General features: G+C 39.3%; 1 protein-coding gene across 1 annotated transcript; it reads right to left on the bottom strand.

Annotated features, from left to right (window-relative positions):
• Nucleotides 1–2881: 2881 nt before the first annotated feature.
• LOC140938929 (histamine H2 receptor-like) lies at nt 2882–4415 on the bottom strand. The gene has a single exon (XM_073388460.1). The coding sequence runs from the start codon at nt 4413–4415 to the stop codon at nt 3366–3368; it is 1050 nt and encodes a 349-aa protein (XP_073244561.1). The 3' UTR covers nt 2882–3365.
• Nucleotides 4416–16818: the final 12403 nt, after the last annotated feature.

Raw genomic sequence — 16818 nt, 5'->3', positions numbered from 1 at the left:
GTGCACTCGTCTCTTGCTCTACTTCAAAACCAATAAACCGCTGTTTTTTTTTTTTTTTGCAGAATACCAGTTGTATTAGAAAACCGCAGGTCATCTCGGGGGGGGGGGGTGCGCACCCCCTGCACCCTCCCCCTAGATCCGCCCCTGCCAAAAGGGAGCTTTAGCACCGACGACCACGGCGACGACAGCGAAAACGTCACTTTAAAAATTAATTCTCGTTTTTTCAAACTTTTCCGCGTTTATGCCAATTCGCTTGAAATGTCAAAAGTGGGCGAATTTCCTTGGAGTTGATTTCTTGGGGACCACACAAAAGTTTAGAGGGAGAAAAATTTGTCGTCACTTGTTTACGTCCTCCATAAAACGTGAAATTAGGCATTTTCACGTCGTATTCTTGTAGAGGCGGCTGAAAAATGTACAAAAAAAGCGAGATTTACGTGAAAGTTTGTTGTTTTGCTTAATAACCCTATTGTTTTTTTGACGTTCTCGTTGCCGTCGCCGTCGTCGTTGCTGAAGCTCCCTAATTTCTAGACATGATAGCTCCTTCCAAGTGCACAAGAACAAGTTGCCTCTTAATAGGCAACATTTAACGCCCGTCTCAGACGCTGTACTTCACATGAACCGAATCAAATTCAATGAATCAATTGGAAACGGCGAATTGAGTTTGGCTCGGTTCTGCTGTTCTTCACGCCTGGCTTAGCCGGGAATAACGGCTGTGGACTGAGCCAAACCAATTGTACAAATCATTTATGAAGTTCACCGAAACGAGCATTTTTTCCGTTTGGATTTAGTTCGGCTGGAATCAAGATCCGCGTCTGAATTAATTTAGCCAGCCTAATTTAATTTGAGTTGGCCTAAATTTAAATTTGATTGTGAAGGACATCCTAAAATTCCAGTTTTCTTTAAGACAAATGGTAAACGCTCCGTAATCACTTACGTTCTACCAAAAACTTCTATATTTCTTTGGGCTACGGAAGATTTTTTCACGATAATTATATTTTTTTTCTTAGTTTACCTTTCCGGGTGTTTAGAGAGTTACATTCAATGCGCGAATTAGCAGGGCAGTAATCACTAATCGTTTTCAGATATTTTAACAGTTTTGTAAGATTTCCAGTGAAAGCTGAGTGAATTAACAAACATTACCACAACAGGGTAACCCAAAGCTGGTCGTACGGGAGTGCACTGTACTCAGAACAGTCTTAGAGCCAGGGGGGCTACTCTCTAATATGGGTAACTAGATGAGGGGACGCTGATTGGATTTACCCTGAAAACAGACTACATTATTTGTCGTAATCAAGGTTATACTTGTATTATTTAATGTCACGAGAAATCCGAGATCATAGAGGTTGGTATTGTTCAAGTATAAAGAAACAATAACTGTGTTTTAGACCCATCATAATCCTGTAAGACAAGGGAATAAACAAATTGATAAAAACTTAAGTCATGGTAGACAATATTTGAGATTTGTTTTTTATCCCCCGTAGGGCCCAGGACCCCTATACCACTTTGAAATTGACGAGCCCTCAGCCTGCCCCCTTCCCCCAGCAACCTGAAGAACGCTTACTAGTGAAGCCGTTTTGGTTAAATAAAACCAAGAACACGAACTCGATCGCGATATGTTAAGGGGTAAATCTTCCCCTTTTTCCGCTACCCAGCGATTTTTGCTCATATATAAAACTCCTCATCATGAGAAGAGTTTTCGGCTATGAGTAAAAGAAATATAAAAGTAGTCAGGCATGTTCTCACTTGTTTGTGAATCGATCAAATACAGGACTAATATCATACACAAAGTCCACCCGGGTCGACTGCGGCCCGTCAACACCCTCGTCCCCAGGAATTTTTGGAACGCCATCCACTGACAAAGAGTCTGCTCTAGTATAGATTGGACCGCTCCAATGTTGTTATTCGAGATGTTCGTGGGGAAATAAGGATACCCCTAAGCTGGCAGCTTACATTTTGAATACTTGAGTGAACGGAGTCGAAACCGTTGAATTCGCCCACGAGCAAACCCGCCGCCCAAAAACTTGTTTTTGGAAACAACAGGCAAAGGAAATGATTGTGATTTGTTTGTTTTCGCTGAGAGAATTGCTGCTGTTGTTCTTCTCTTTTTCTTGTTTTTCTTTTTCTGTTCTTCGATTTGAAAGGTCATAGTCACAAATAACAATGAATCTTGGAGAACTGTAGAAGCAGCTTTCATTCCCAGGGCCCTTTCTATGCGCTCTCATTTTCAACACCGACAAGGTCATGGGGAAAGGGTGTATTAAACTCGTAAAGGATTGGTTGGGAATTTCGCCAGTGGTTCTTCTCAAAACTTCGTTGTAAACCGATTTCTACATCGTTTTCTATTGAATAATGTTTAGGCGTATCTACCGTGGGGCAAGAAAAAGATGGAATACTAACAGCCTCGCGATCTGTCTTCACTTCAATGGGTTTATATTTTACTGATAAGCCTTTAAAGTAAAAAAATGTATGGGTTTTTTATGTCTTAACTGATGCTTTTTTGACACTTATCACATTTAACAAAATGAAGGAGTTATAGTTGGCGTAATCGAAAAAGGCTTACGACTGCATGGCTTTGTTAACAACAGGCCAACTCTGTTTAATGAGAAACAGCCCTTGGTGATCTCTCCCAAATAATCAAATAATGCAAATATTCATTCCTCTTTAATTTTATTATTTTTAACGAACTGAGGTCTTTTCATCTTTTTTCGCAAAATCAGTCATGAATCGGAGCTTTTGAAGCAACGACAACGACAACGTCAAAAACCAATCGGCTTTATGAGCAAAACAACAGCTCTACGCTTGCATCACGCTTGTTAGTATTTTTCTCTCCTCTGCATGACTACGACGTGAAACCTCCTGATGCAAGTTCCTGGTACAATGTTTTATGGAGGAGGTGAACATACGACCACGAATTTTCCTTTCTCTTTTTATTTGAACCTGGATAGAGTCCTTGAGAAGTCAACGGCAGGACGCAAATTCCTTTTTTAGCGACCTTTTCACTGCCGTCGTCGACGTCATTGCTTAAGCTCTAGACTACGAGCAGTCTCTCTTTTTTCTGTAATCCGTCGAACAAAACGCTAGACACGCAAATGGCCACGCGCGTGACTGATGGGGCTGCCGTCCTCGTTTCGCGTGTCTCGCAGCTTCGCCGCTCCCGCGCTTGCATTGCTCTCCAAATCTGACGAAAAAGAAAGACTGCTCGCAGTCTACTTAAGCTCTTTCTATATGACGACTCATGAAACCTCTTTAGTAGTTCTTTCACAGCTCGGGTGCTAATTGTTTTCGTTGAATTGAATTTGGAAATTTTGTTAAATTTTGACTTTTGCCAATCAGTTTCGAAAGTGAAAGGGTTAAAACTATACCGATTACAAAGAACTCTCGCCACTTCTTGCGCCATTTTGGTAGTTTATCATCCGAATGCTGTCGTCGTTGAAAGAGCGGTTTCTATTGGGGCATAAAAACTGTAATAAAGACTTTCTCAGTTCTTTGTTCAGTGCTGTGTACAATAGGGGATTAATGGCTGATTTAGAGTACATAACGCAAAGGAACAACCGAAAATAAAAAGGTGCGATCTTCGCGTTAGAAAACTTGTGTAGCGTCTGAACGATGAAAAAAGGAAGCCAACATAATATGAATACACCACCAACTAAAGCAAGAAGCCCTGCTGCGCGAAATTCCTTTCTGCGTATTCGCGCAGCCTTTAATTGGCGCTTCAAATCAGTGTCTTCTCTCATTTTGAATATCTGTCGGCGCGCTACCAGGAAGATCTTGGTGTAGCTTGTTGCCATGACGACGGATGGTAAGAGAACGACAAATGTCCACAGGGAAGAAAAATACAGCACTTCAGAGAGGTAGTTATATCTGGATACAGCCCCACTTTTGCAGATGGTGTCCGCTGTACGCCAAAATATCGGCGGTAGTGATATTGCAAAGCTGCCCGCCCAAAGGCCCGCGATGACGTGACCAGCATGTCTAGCGGTCATTACCATGGGGTAGTGTAATGGTTTTACGATGATGAAATATTGATTAAGCGCCACCGCGCACAAGTTAAAGACGGTCGCGGCACCGAAAAGGACACCAAAGGGAGTTGTGATGTAGCAGAAAGACGTGTGAGGGTACCAACGAACATGAAGCGTTGATAAAAGTGTGGTTGGCATCTTAAGAGCAGCGTGAAGGAGATCAGAAACGGAGAGACTTACAAGAAAGCTGTAAAGGACAGTGCGAAGGCTTCTACGCTTGTAGATGATCAAGCAGACAAGCGAGTTGGCTGTAACTCCCACAAGGATAACAAAGGCTAAAAACACTGCTTGGATAATGTCCCCTACTGTCGCCCCATGTTGATCTTGTCCCCAGCGGTGTAGATGTGGCGGTATTGTTGATATATTTAGGTTAATCGAAGAATTAATGTCCCTCATTGCTGAAAGAGAAGAAGATCATTTAGCCCCTTCGAAATGATTATATTTTTTCAGAAAAGTGTAACGCATGGATAGATTCCTGTTCTTTATTGTTCATTCGCCTCGAAAAACAACCTCGTCTCCATGGAAGGGGCGGAGTTTAGGAAAAGCCCTGGGCACGAGGCTGCTCGAAAAACGCACGTGAAGTAAAAGAATCATGCAGGCTTTCCAAACTTCAGTCTTCTTGCCAGTCAAAATAAACACTCAGGCCCCGTCCACACGTATCCGGCTATCTTTGAATCTGCAACTTTTTCTTTCCGGATACTGCTTCCGTCCTCATGTACGGTGAATCAGGCATACGAATCCGCCGGAAACGTGTGGACGGGCAAATTCGATTTGAATTCGGATTCGTGTGGACGAGGAAATTTTTTTAATCCGGAAAGAAAAAGTTGCGGATTCAAAGATATCCGGATACGTGTGAACGGGCCCTTATTTTCCCGTTTCAGACAAACACATAGAAAACACGAGGCTGAGTATGATATGAAGAATCGTTATGCGTATCGAGGAGGTTATTATCAACAAAGCCCCCGTGCCAAACAGACTTGCCGCACCGCTAGCTATCGTGACATCAATCGTAGATAATTTGTGATATACTACCATTGACGTCTAACTTACTGGCTTCAATGAGAGCATGATTAATCATCTTCTAAATTTGGGCGGACAAAGCAGGATATAAAGAAAAATTATGTATAAATTATAAGGTTAAATGAACAGGAGTCTGTCTTAGTTTTTAAACGCCCCCATGAAGACATGGTCTAATATATTTGCTAAAATTAATTTAATCGAGTGATTCACTAACGTAAAATAATAAAGCCTAGAACCACTATTTATGGCCCTCCAACCTCCACTGATTGGTTTTAGTTAACACTAGGTCTTATTTCGATGGTCTGCAGTAGTGACTATGTATTGAGTGTACGTGTAAACTTGAGTTGACTTGGGCAGATTAGTCTCCAATTTTATACAGTCTAATAAATCATGCACAGAGACTGCTAACACCACAGACCCTCTGTTCAGGCTATAGAAAGCTGGATCGTTATTTTTCGGTAAACTGAAATTCAAACGCTAGGAATTAAGCAAATATTTGGTATTATTCGCCCCAAAGGCAACGCATGACAGAGTATTATTACAGAAAAAGAGTTTCGAGAGTGCAATTAAAAATGATTTTTTTTGTAAAGGGTAAAAATTATTTGGGTTTCTATAAAGTTCCCAGAAATCAGTGTTGAAGTGGTCACACATGCAGTCGTTGTAAGGAACTTTGCCTTAAAGACTAAATCAATACAAAACAAATTAGCAAAGGCACGTCCAGCTTGCCCCGAGTAGCTTTTATTCGACCACCGGGTGGGGTCTCTGAGAGTGTTATTCAAAAATATACCATTCCCTGGCTAGCTGTTTTGGTCTCACTGATCGAGTCACAAAGTATAAATTGAAGGATTACTTACTTCGATTTGGTCTGATGGTTAGCCAAGTTGTCAGAATGAAGCACGAACTTGTTTCAAGTACGAAGTTTCATTTTTGTGCTAAGCGGCACGGCGCGCCTTTCATTAGAGGTAAAATGCCACTAATATTGACCACAGTCGTGTGATTGGACAAGAATATATACAATCAAAAATTTCTTTAACCGTATAGAATACATTAGGCATTAACCCATTAGCGAAGAATATTGTGTCTAAATCACACTTGAAAAAATTGTACCATATCAAAGTACTTCCAAGGGAGAGTTTCACTTGAACAAAAATATAAAAGTCATTGTCCGCCGCCGCAGACAATTTGAAATACGTACTGTAGTACACTTGTCTACGCAATCATGACTTTCAAAGTCAGTCGTAAATGATCTTCTTATTGCTTCGTACCGAGGGCGAATATTCCCAGAATTTTAACTTAAATTACCTTTGTAAATTATTTATAGTAATAAATTTGACGGCAGTCTAAAACAGGACGTGTTAATTAGCGGATTATTGTATTTTACGCTTATTTTTTACACGTTTACACTTGTTTCACCAAGTGAATACGTCAAGAGAAACACGCCTGATATTTGCATATTTTTCATTATATACAACATATGAGAAAGCATTTAATCAGTTAAAGTTTTTTTTTATATTTTTTCCGACAAGAATGACTATTTGACTTACAATCTAGCTTATTTCTACCGCAGTACTGCTTCTACGTCATATGGGACCATACCGAGTGAATGTAGGCGAAAGAAATCGATCTTAATTGCGGAATTCTAGTAGCTATCTAGACTGTTCACAGTCCTCTATTTTTCCGTAAGATCATCGAGATTGAGGGCTTTGCGTTACGGGCTGCCATCTTGCATGAGTGTCGAAACTACTTAGGGGACGAGGGCGGTTTTGGAGGAGGCGAGAAAAATAGAGGTACATTTGAAAATCAAGATAGCCGTGGCGGTAAGACGCGTTATATCTAAGCGATCGCACGAAAAAATAGGGGATGTGAACAGTCTAGTAGCTATCAAACGCATGCTCGCAAGCCTAAAAACTCCACCTTTTTAGGAATAGTTCTTCCGAGTACAAACATGATAAAAAGACGATGGGACGACGCATCATCGATATGTTTAGCATGGCCATTTTGGTCGGACAGAATTGCAACCGAGTTTACTCAGAGGCCCCGACGAACCATCTCCAAACGCCACAAATAAAAGTTGAGTTTACCTCCGGTAATTTTCTAAATGATTTTTCCGAATTCTATTTGGAGAATTCCGTAAAGGGCTAGAATGAACTAGAAGTTCAGTGAAATGATGAAGGTGTGTGATAAACCGTTAACCATGTTGGCCAATAACTGTTTAGTGCTTTGATGATGTCATACATCATACAGCGCATGCCCTGCGTTTCCGTGTGGAAGAACGAAAACGATTCGAATACGTTCAAAAAATCTGGCTCCTTTTTAAAAGTTTCCGGCTACCTGTGGACGAGGTCTTAAATTAATACGATTTACAACGATTGAAATCTACCATTAATATTTTATGTTTTTAACCGAGATCTTAACCGTGACGATAACGGGAAAGAAATAAACTTCCCCACGAACGTCGTTCGTGTGGCAGGAACGCGTGACGAACCCCTAAGAACGTCCGCGGGGAAGGCTAGCAGTAACGTAACATTGGCCGTTTTTTCATCCGTTAATTGTTAATGTCACCACCCTGCAACCGCTATAATGAAACATCAGTTGAAATCCATCACTTGTCTTTCCATCCTTACAATCATGTACAATATATTAGTTGGTCGGAACCTGTGAAAAATTGACTTCTTGGGCACAACCTTCATGGCCTTCGAACGTCCTTAGAAGATTTGATTGCCTTTGACCACACCCATGTGATGGCACAAGTATGGCAACGTTAATTCAGAAATTGTGAGGAGTCTACAGCATAGAACTAACAAAATAAATTTCCAAATTCTATAAGACTTGGCAAATCGATACATCTATTTCCCGATCTGTTTAAGATAATTTTCTAGGAATACTTCTGTGCACACTAGTATAGGTAAAAGCAGATACCAATGTAAATCTGCCAAGAACTGCACTGAGACAAAATGAAATTTAAAAAAAAGTGTGATGACTGTAGATAAACGTGTGTACCGCTTAAAATTTTTCGCCGGAAGGATTTTTGAAAACATGGTTTTTCGAGTTCTTCAGTTTGGTAATTCAGTTTCTCCAGCAGCTGACATGTAAGGAACCTCTTTTTTGTCTGAACCTGTAATTTTGTGTTATAGTTGAATAAGTCATTATCATGCACAGTTTATAAGACGCTGGTTAATGCTAGGTATTACAGAGGACAATGGAGGATAATGCACTTTAATATTCATTGAAAAGATTTCTCAGCTCCATTTCTGATTGGATAAAACGCTCGGCTAATTCTTCATAACCAGATAACGTTGACCAAATTTGGAACATGTTTGCGATATCCGATCAACAGTGCAGGATGACTACACGAAAAGTCACGGCGATCGGTCGCGAGAGCCCCTGGGGACGAGGCTGAGTTATGGCAGCCAGCCAGAGGAAATGGCGGAAAATTTCACACGTTTTGCGTAGAAGGAATACGCGAACTACTGCTTTAAAACAGCAAGAAAAGGAAAAATAATACTCAAAGGATGACAACTGCTATATTGAAGAATATCTGCTACACACCGTATTATAGGAAATTAACACTTTAGGCGAAATTAACCCGGATTTCAAAAATTCGCGTTTAATTATGTCGTTTATTTTTGTATACGTTAATTTCCGCGACCTTAATTTCTATTATTTTGGCCCAGGCCAAATTTTCCCTTCGTACGTTTACGGAAAGTCCCACGAACAAAGTGTCCATTCCATTTTGGATTATACGTTGAACTTTGTCCCTGTTTGTGTCTCAACAAGTTTTGTTCTTTGTGAACGTCGCGTTAATTTCCTTTATTTTGAAATGTCACCCTCGCAGAGAGTGTCTCTTTCGCGTTAATTTCCTTTACTCGAATGTCTTTTCCCACTTTAATATTCGCGATAATTTAAGTCGCGTTAATTTACAATACAGTACCTATATTTCTATCACAAGGTGTCCTGAATGTTCCGAAAAAAAAAGCAAACAAATGAAGGCGGAAACTTTACATCGATCGACGAAAGCATGTGTTAGGGTTGTTTTTAAAGTATATCAGAAGCATACGAATTATGTTGAATGAATGATAAAAACAATTATAAAATTCAGCTTCCGTATGATGTGAAGAATTAAGCAGATCGAAGAGGGTGTTACTCTCCTAGGCTCGTTTTTTTCAGATCATACGAAATCAGAATTAAATAACTGATGAATAAATACGGATACCGCCCCGGGGATACAGCGGTAACCGCGCTGTAAATTATTTTCAAGACCTTAGATTAAATGTGAGACAAGATTTTCAAGTATTATTGCAATTATTAACAGATGCAATTACATAATAACTACTGTGACAGTTTATAGACAGCTGAGCGTTTGATGCCTTTACACAATTAGTGAGAAACAAGACCACTGACCTTAAAACTGCATAACAAGCGCTTCGCAATCGTTTCGCGCAATAGTACCACGTTCGCCCCGCTTGGCTCATCAGCGCCTGTTATGCAGGCTACAGACTGTGCTTAGTGGGTCAATAGACAAGATTGGGGAGCAAAAAAAATAATTCATAATTGAGCCTATATAAGTGCGTAAACTCACCCTGAAAAATAGAGTTTTTCCGATTACACGTTTTTTAAAGACCATTTTTCCGCCTCGTTAGCAAATTGGGTGCAAAATGGTGCTTAGTGCATTTGCCACTGCAATTTTCGAACGTTACTCATTGTTTAAAAGTAGATTAGAGTTTTTAGGATCATGAATACACATGGTAAAATGCAATATATAAATAAATGCTATATAATCCGCTTTAAACAAAACAAAGCCATCAAGGGTGGCAGCATTAGAAAAAAAATGTGGTAGTAGAATTTTATTAACCTGAGATCAGGCCCAATTTGAGCGGTTCTCATACATTCTCTCTAACGGCTACCGCCATGCCCGCCGGAATGTTATTTACAAAGCGAAATGAAAATAGAGCCTGATCTCAGGTTAAATTTTATAAGTACCTCAGAAGATCAAAGCAACAAGAATTGATCAGTTAATCCCAGCTGAAAATGTCGGAGTACATGCATAGCAGAGTATACGCCTCTAAGGTGGAGGTGGGTTCTGAAGAGCACTTCCTGTGGTGAATTGGGTTTCATGGTAAAATATTGTTAAAAGCCAGCGAAAAAATAAACTTAAATGAAAAAGCCTAAATCAGGTTTCGGCATGTTTTCCAAACGCTTCAGGCTGATATTCACTGAACTTTGAAGACTGAATAGACTTACTTCAATTGTTGTTAAGCATTCATTTCAAAAACAAGGAAACTATAAACGAGGCATTTAAAAAGCATAAAGCAAGTTCTAAAAGCCACAAGGGATTTGGCCTGATTTCGCGGTGAAAATAGACACCATTTTTAACTTTCATTCATTGGTTGTTGTAAAAACTTTTTCATGGCAAGTTGCCAATGTCACTATCGAACTGATTCTCATTTATTTTACTTAAAATTAGCTGGAATGATAGATTAATCCTTTAACTTAAAGAATCCGCTTTGTAATGTTAAAGAAGTCATCTTTTTAACTACCGAAATGACGATTTTAGTCACTTTGCTGTTCCACAATCGCCCGTTTTCTCTATTACTATGCCGCTTTGTTGGTGCATTCATGCCTGATTTAAAAGCCCGCCTCAATGGCTTATTGATATGCGATAATGTCCAACCATTTCTCCCGATGAAAAAATAATACAAAGTCAGAAAGTGAGGATCATATCTTCCGTTCCTTTAGAGGCAAAAACTTGTGAAAGCTGTTTTGCATTGCACCTCAAAACATTTCGCGGCTGAACATCGCACATATTTTGTTGTACGTTCTATGTACGTCCGTTGATTGGTTTCCTCTAAGACTAAAGTTTTACAAAACCTACGCTTTTCACTCGCCATACTAAATTTTTGTTCCTTTTAACAACTTTGAGCTATAGTTTGGTCAATGTAAGTGGACTGACTGCCTTCATACATGCCTTTTGATTTCGCGCAAATTAAAATGAAACTCTGAACAAATACGATTTAAATCGTGTACATACCAATTAAACTTAAAACCAAAATCGAGACTAGAAACATGCGACAAGTGGCTTCGTATTTTCACAGACAGTTTATGCATTCTGTTTTCGCACAACTTATGCAATTTATGCGGATTTCCACTTGTGAAATACACCCACAGATTTATGTCAAATTAAAGGAACAGTATCCCGTTACTGCGCATGCACCAAACTTTGATTTTCGGACAGGATGTCGCGAAATCAAAAGATGCGAGGAGAGTAAGAGAACCTTGAAAAATCCGTTTGCATCGGGCTTGGTCGAGTTGAATACTACACTAAAACTTCTCAGGATTACAGATCATTGATATATTGTTCCCGTTATGTTTCAATTTGGGCGAAATGAGGATTTTTTGGCGTTACTATTATTGCCGTTGGCCGGACGATTAAAAGATGGGAAGCACTTTGATGCCGATTGAAGGCTTATTTCTTCTGCCAACTTCCATACAAGCTCAGATAATTGTGAAATGAATACGCAGAAATGAAACAGCAACAATTAAGACTGTAAGAAAGAAACCATTGAGACATTGATGTGACTGGGGCGATCTTGTGGAATTAAGCTTCGTGAAGCAAAATGTTTTACAACGAAGCGTTTGTAAAATTTTAAGTGAACCTCCCTTCGGCCGACAAAATCAAACAAATAGGGGCTGCATGTTCAGAAAAACTAGTGCAATGAAATCATAAGATAATTTTTGACTAACCATTTTTTTTGCGATGATTCATAGCGTAGAAGTTGCATTTTTATTTATATCAAACGTTTGAGGCTAGAACGCGAGCAAATCACAGCAGGAAAATATTACTGGACTTGGAACAAGTGACCTCCGACACGAGTTTATTAGAAAAGCTGTTTTTAAAGCTAGCGGAACGAGATTTTCTGGTCGAGAGGCGGCTATGTTAGCGATAAAATCGCGATGAACCTCATGCCGCGGGCCAAATTTGAAATAAGGCGAAGACCTCTTCGAAAGCCTAAAATATTACTTGAGAATGCAGACAACGAATCTCCGTCGGCGGTGTGGTACAAAAGGAAATCTTGTCTAGTCAATATGACAGTTCTGTTGTCTTGATGACGCTCGCGCCTGCGCATAATCGGGACACTAGGGAGCTTTAGCAACGACGACGGCGACGGCAACGAGAACGTCAAAAAAGCAATAGGCTTATTAAGCAAAACAACAAACTTTCACGTACATCTCGCTTTTTTGTACATTTCTCAGCCGCCTCTACAAGAATACGACGTGAAAATGCCTAATTTCACGTTTTATGGAGGACGTAAACAAGCGACGACAAATGTTTCTTTCTCTCTCTAAACTTTAGTGCGGTCCCCAAGAAATCAATTGCAGGGAAATTCGCCCACTTTTGACATTTCAAGCGAATTGGAATAAACGCGGAAAAGTTTGAAAAAACGAGAATTCATTTTTAAAGTGACGTTTTCGCTGCCCTCGCCGTCGTCGGTGCTGTCCCTTTAAGGGAGTCGTTTTGACTTGATAAACGTTTTGACTGAGCGGAAAAAATGTGTTCTATTTAAGTGAATTTTCCGCGAAATCGGAAAACGCTAAAAAGTTTAAAAACGAGCAGAAATTTAAATTAAATTAAAATTAAGCTAAGAGAACGTAACTTTCGATCCCTCCGAGATAACTTTTAATTTCAGCGGATGCCTTTCATTTGCAAAAAGTAAAAGCTGGAATTATATTTTTTATATGCCATAAACTGATTTTCTGTTACTTTCTAAAATCTCTAACACTTTAAATGATTACCGAACATATTTATACGTGAATTCCTCCACAATACGAAGTGAGACCAGCCTATTCTGTGTATAACAAGTAAGGCCCAACCTGCGTTGTTTGGAATTAGATTTACAATTATACTGACATTGTACAAATACAAACTTGCCTCAAATAAATCGCAGGTAATCAGGGATCAGGCCCGATTTTATCAGCTTTCATACATTCGCTCTTACTCGATAGGTTCCGAAAAAGTCGGAGTTTTTTTTCCTTGGTTTGCTTCAGTCTGATATTTGTCAGGGCTTATTGAAATGTCGAGGACAAACTGTTCGCAGTGAAAGTAAGTAATAATGTAATTTGTGATTACACCGTATTATCATAAATTACTATTTTGCCGGCTCGTATCAGAGGTCTGGGGAGGGTGTTAGTGCGCAGTGAGTCATGGGATTCGAGTTTGTAATTCGTGGTCGTTAGTAAGGTGAGGCATTCTACGGTCAGCCTTCACCGTGTTAGGTTGTTTTTCTCGCTCTTTTTTTTTATTTATTTTATTTGTGTCTTTATTGATGTTTATAGTTTAGGCACTAGCATACCCCAAAACCCCAAGGGTTGCACCACTGCCTTGGTCGGGGGTACACGTTCCCCGTGTTTTTTCCACCTGCTGGTTTTTTGGGGGTTTACGTGTCCGGCTTTGGTGCTTCTGTTCTTTCGTTTATAGATAATACTTGATATTTGTACATATCTGCATATATGTTATAAATAAACGGCACAGTGGCTTGGCTGGCCCACGCACCCATATATGAACATTGTTGTCTTGTGTGTACCGGTTGAGTAGTGGAGGCAAAATTGCAAATAATTACCACCGACAACCAGATAAAACGAAGAGGATTATGTGGTCTATTTCATAAGGCTTGGACGTGCCGAAAGTTCCTCCCATATTTCACGCACTTGGCTTTGTTTTCGCTTATCAAACAGGTGCATGGATTTCCACTGTCTACTTGTGCACGTAAATTTTACGCGCTTAAATAAAATAGAGGCAACGTATGGAAGTTCGCGCGTAAACGTACAAGTTGGACCTCGCTCAACTTTTACGTTTAGGCGACAAGGAGGCAGCTTGGCCGAGTGGTCAGCGCGTCGCCCGGCGGTCCTGGGTTCGAGTAGCGCTCTGGGCACTTGTTGGATTAGTTCTCGGTCGTCCCGAGTTGAAATCGTCGGCCACGGCGTAAATAGCCAACTTGTTGCCTCCTGCTTGTTGGGGTTTTTAATCCTGTTATGTTGTATTGAATGATTTGTTTCTAAGTATTTGACCGGAGTGTCTGTAAGCTAGCTGGATAAGCTAAGTGAACTTTCCACTATAAACAAGCCCTTAAACCTTTTTTTTCATCCTTTTTAACGCACGGTGGCCCTTTCATACATCCCGCGTTCTCTGTCTTCTCGTGTACTTTGCATGATAGTTTTCAATCAGTTATACTCAGAAAGCGAAGTGATAGTTGCATAGGAATACAGCTGCTTCCAAATTTAAGGTAAAACTGTCCTTTCCAAGGTCAAAAATAACATGGACAAAAACATTTATTTCAGTAGAAAATATCATGAAAAGGAAAAAATATATATATATATATATTTTTTGGACTTACCTCAGCGCCTTTTATCGCCTTGACCCTGCCGGGAAGTAAAAAAGAAAATTAGAACTTTGTCACACACTGAAAAAACTGAGGAACAAACATGAAACAGGTTATTAAATTATTAGCCACTGTGTTCTGCCCCAAACAGTAAAAGATTTGCATATATAATACGTGCTTCGATAAACTTATGTTTTCGGTTTCCTCTTATAATGAGCGACAATTTTCATGTACCAGAATTTGCCCCACCTCCTCAAGAACAGTCCAACTGAAGAAATTATAACATACAGTATTTCTGGTTATTTCAAGGGAAAGTCGATAATGACAATTTGGGCCTCTACGCCTCAATTTGAACTCCAGAATCATAAAAAAATCATATAACCATTAAAAGCTTTGCACTGATGACTAATCCTGCTTGGACCCAAACTGAAATAGTTATTCGCACAGACGGTTATCTGTCGATCTGTTTCATAGTTATTCGCACAGACGGTTATCTGTTCATCTGTTTCATTCCTTTATTTATTCATTCATTCAATTATTTATTTTATATTCAGATTATTTTGCTCTAATCTGCAAAGGACATTTCCGTTTACATGGACAATTTCGTATCACGGAAATCATTCTCTATGCTGACGGGATTTTGTAAGTTTGTGAGTGGTAATTTTTTCCCCAAGTCGGACTGAAACATTCCAAATTGTGTGACATTTTTCAATGAGGCAAAATCATTTCAGTTCATGACGAATAACCTTTGCACAGAAAAATACAATGTTTCGATATTGAGTTTGCAATAAGCAAACTGACTCACTTAGCTTATAGTGATTAACTTTCCCCTTTTGCCCTTGCCGCTTGAGTAAACATGATAGCTATTTGTGTGGGTGATCGTTCGATTCAGTTCCAGACTTTTAATATCAAATCTAAGGACGAGTATCCAAAACTCAAAGCATAAAGTTTATGAAGAAAGAGACCGTTCCTTGTAGTCCGCTGAGCTTAATGTAATGTTTACCTTAGAATATTGATGTTTTTAAAGCAGTTACAGAGGGAATTCAACCCACAATCGAGTCATTTTCTTACCTTTTTGTCATTTGATAGCTCGGGGCTGGAGTAATTTGGTTTATTTCTTCCGTTATGGCTTTTTTTTCGCTGATGTTCTCCCTTCTTAACAGACATACATTAATTCAAAACGCAAAGATTCGCAGTAGGATATTTGCAATAGGAAGTGCCATTTAAGTCTGACTCAAGTGTTCGACTACTTGTGAAGCAAGCTTTGTTTTCGGCCGGAAAGCTAGCCAAAGGGGTTCTTTATGCTACCAAAAAGAAATGGGAAAATTAGGGGATTTGCATTCAGTAGTAGAATACTTCAACAGCTGGCGGCCGAAAGCAACGAATCAAAAGTGCTCCAGTCAAGTCAAACAAACCAGAAGCTCGGAGCATTAATAAGTGAGCAGAAGAGATTTTCAATACCTCTTTCAGTAAAAGTGTTTGTTTTTCGCTTTGAAGCTTTTCAACTAATTCCGCGAGGATTTTTGTATTTCTACAGATAAAAGAAGAAAAGAAAATTGAGGGAACAACATTAGAATCACCTGTCCGCGAATTAAGGATTTTTTTTTCAATAAACCATTTCACTAAGTTTTCGGTGAGACTTCTCCATCTTAATCTAAAATATTAGTTTTAGATATTTATGTTTACTATTTCTTAAGTTAAAACAGGAATATCAAGACACTATTAAAACTTTATTTTACATTCTCAATTTCGTGCAACTCTAACCTAAGCCTTTCCACACCCCGGCAAAAATTAAATTGAATGAACAAATAAATATAAACAAGTCGTTGCTCAAGATTACTAATTTTTAATTAAACAGTAAGATGCGGAAAAAAAACTGACCTAAAACAAAATTTGCTTTAATTTTTAAACAAGGAGGGTTCCCAGGGGAGTGATATTTTTATATTGTGTTCATCAACATTAATCTTCTTCAGTCTGTGTACGACAAAACGCAAACAGTTTTTAACCGTGGGCATATTGATTCCTTGTTATATTTGAGTGAGCCAGTGTTTACAGACCTTAAAACACTTAGTTAATTACCGATTGCAAACTGAGAAGGTGAGAAATGCAGCCTTCTTGATGTGTAAGTAAATGTCGGGTGCAGTTTATCATAGGGCCTGGTGTGTCTCTGAAAGCGCATATGACTAGTTCAGTCCTAGGTTTTAAAGATTGTACAACGATCCGGCAGCAACCTTTACAACTCCGTCGAGGTCATTTGCCAGGCCGATGAAATCAATTAACACCACTGCTCTTAATAGAATAACATAATAAACTTTGACTCATTCAACTGAATCACTTTTGTTTAGAGATAAGTGAATTGGAAAAGCAAATTTCTCTTATTGCAATTACAATTGTTTCCATAAGTA

This window comes from Porites lutea, chromosome 1 (genome assembly GCF_958299795.1).
Source record: "Porites lutea chromosome 1, jaPorLute2.1, whole genome shotgun sequence".
NCBI lineage: Eukaryota > Metazoa > Cnidaria > Anthozoa > Scleractinia > Poritidae > Porites > Porites lutea.
Note: the sequence above shows the minus strand (reverse complement) of the source record. Positions and strands in the feature narration are given on the sequence as shown.

Excerpts from the sequence above, each read along its gene's own strand:
- LOC140938929 (XM_073388460.1), bottom strand. The coding sequence starts at position 4,415 with ATGAGGGACATTAATTCTTCGATTAACCTAAATATATCAACAATACCG.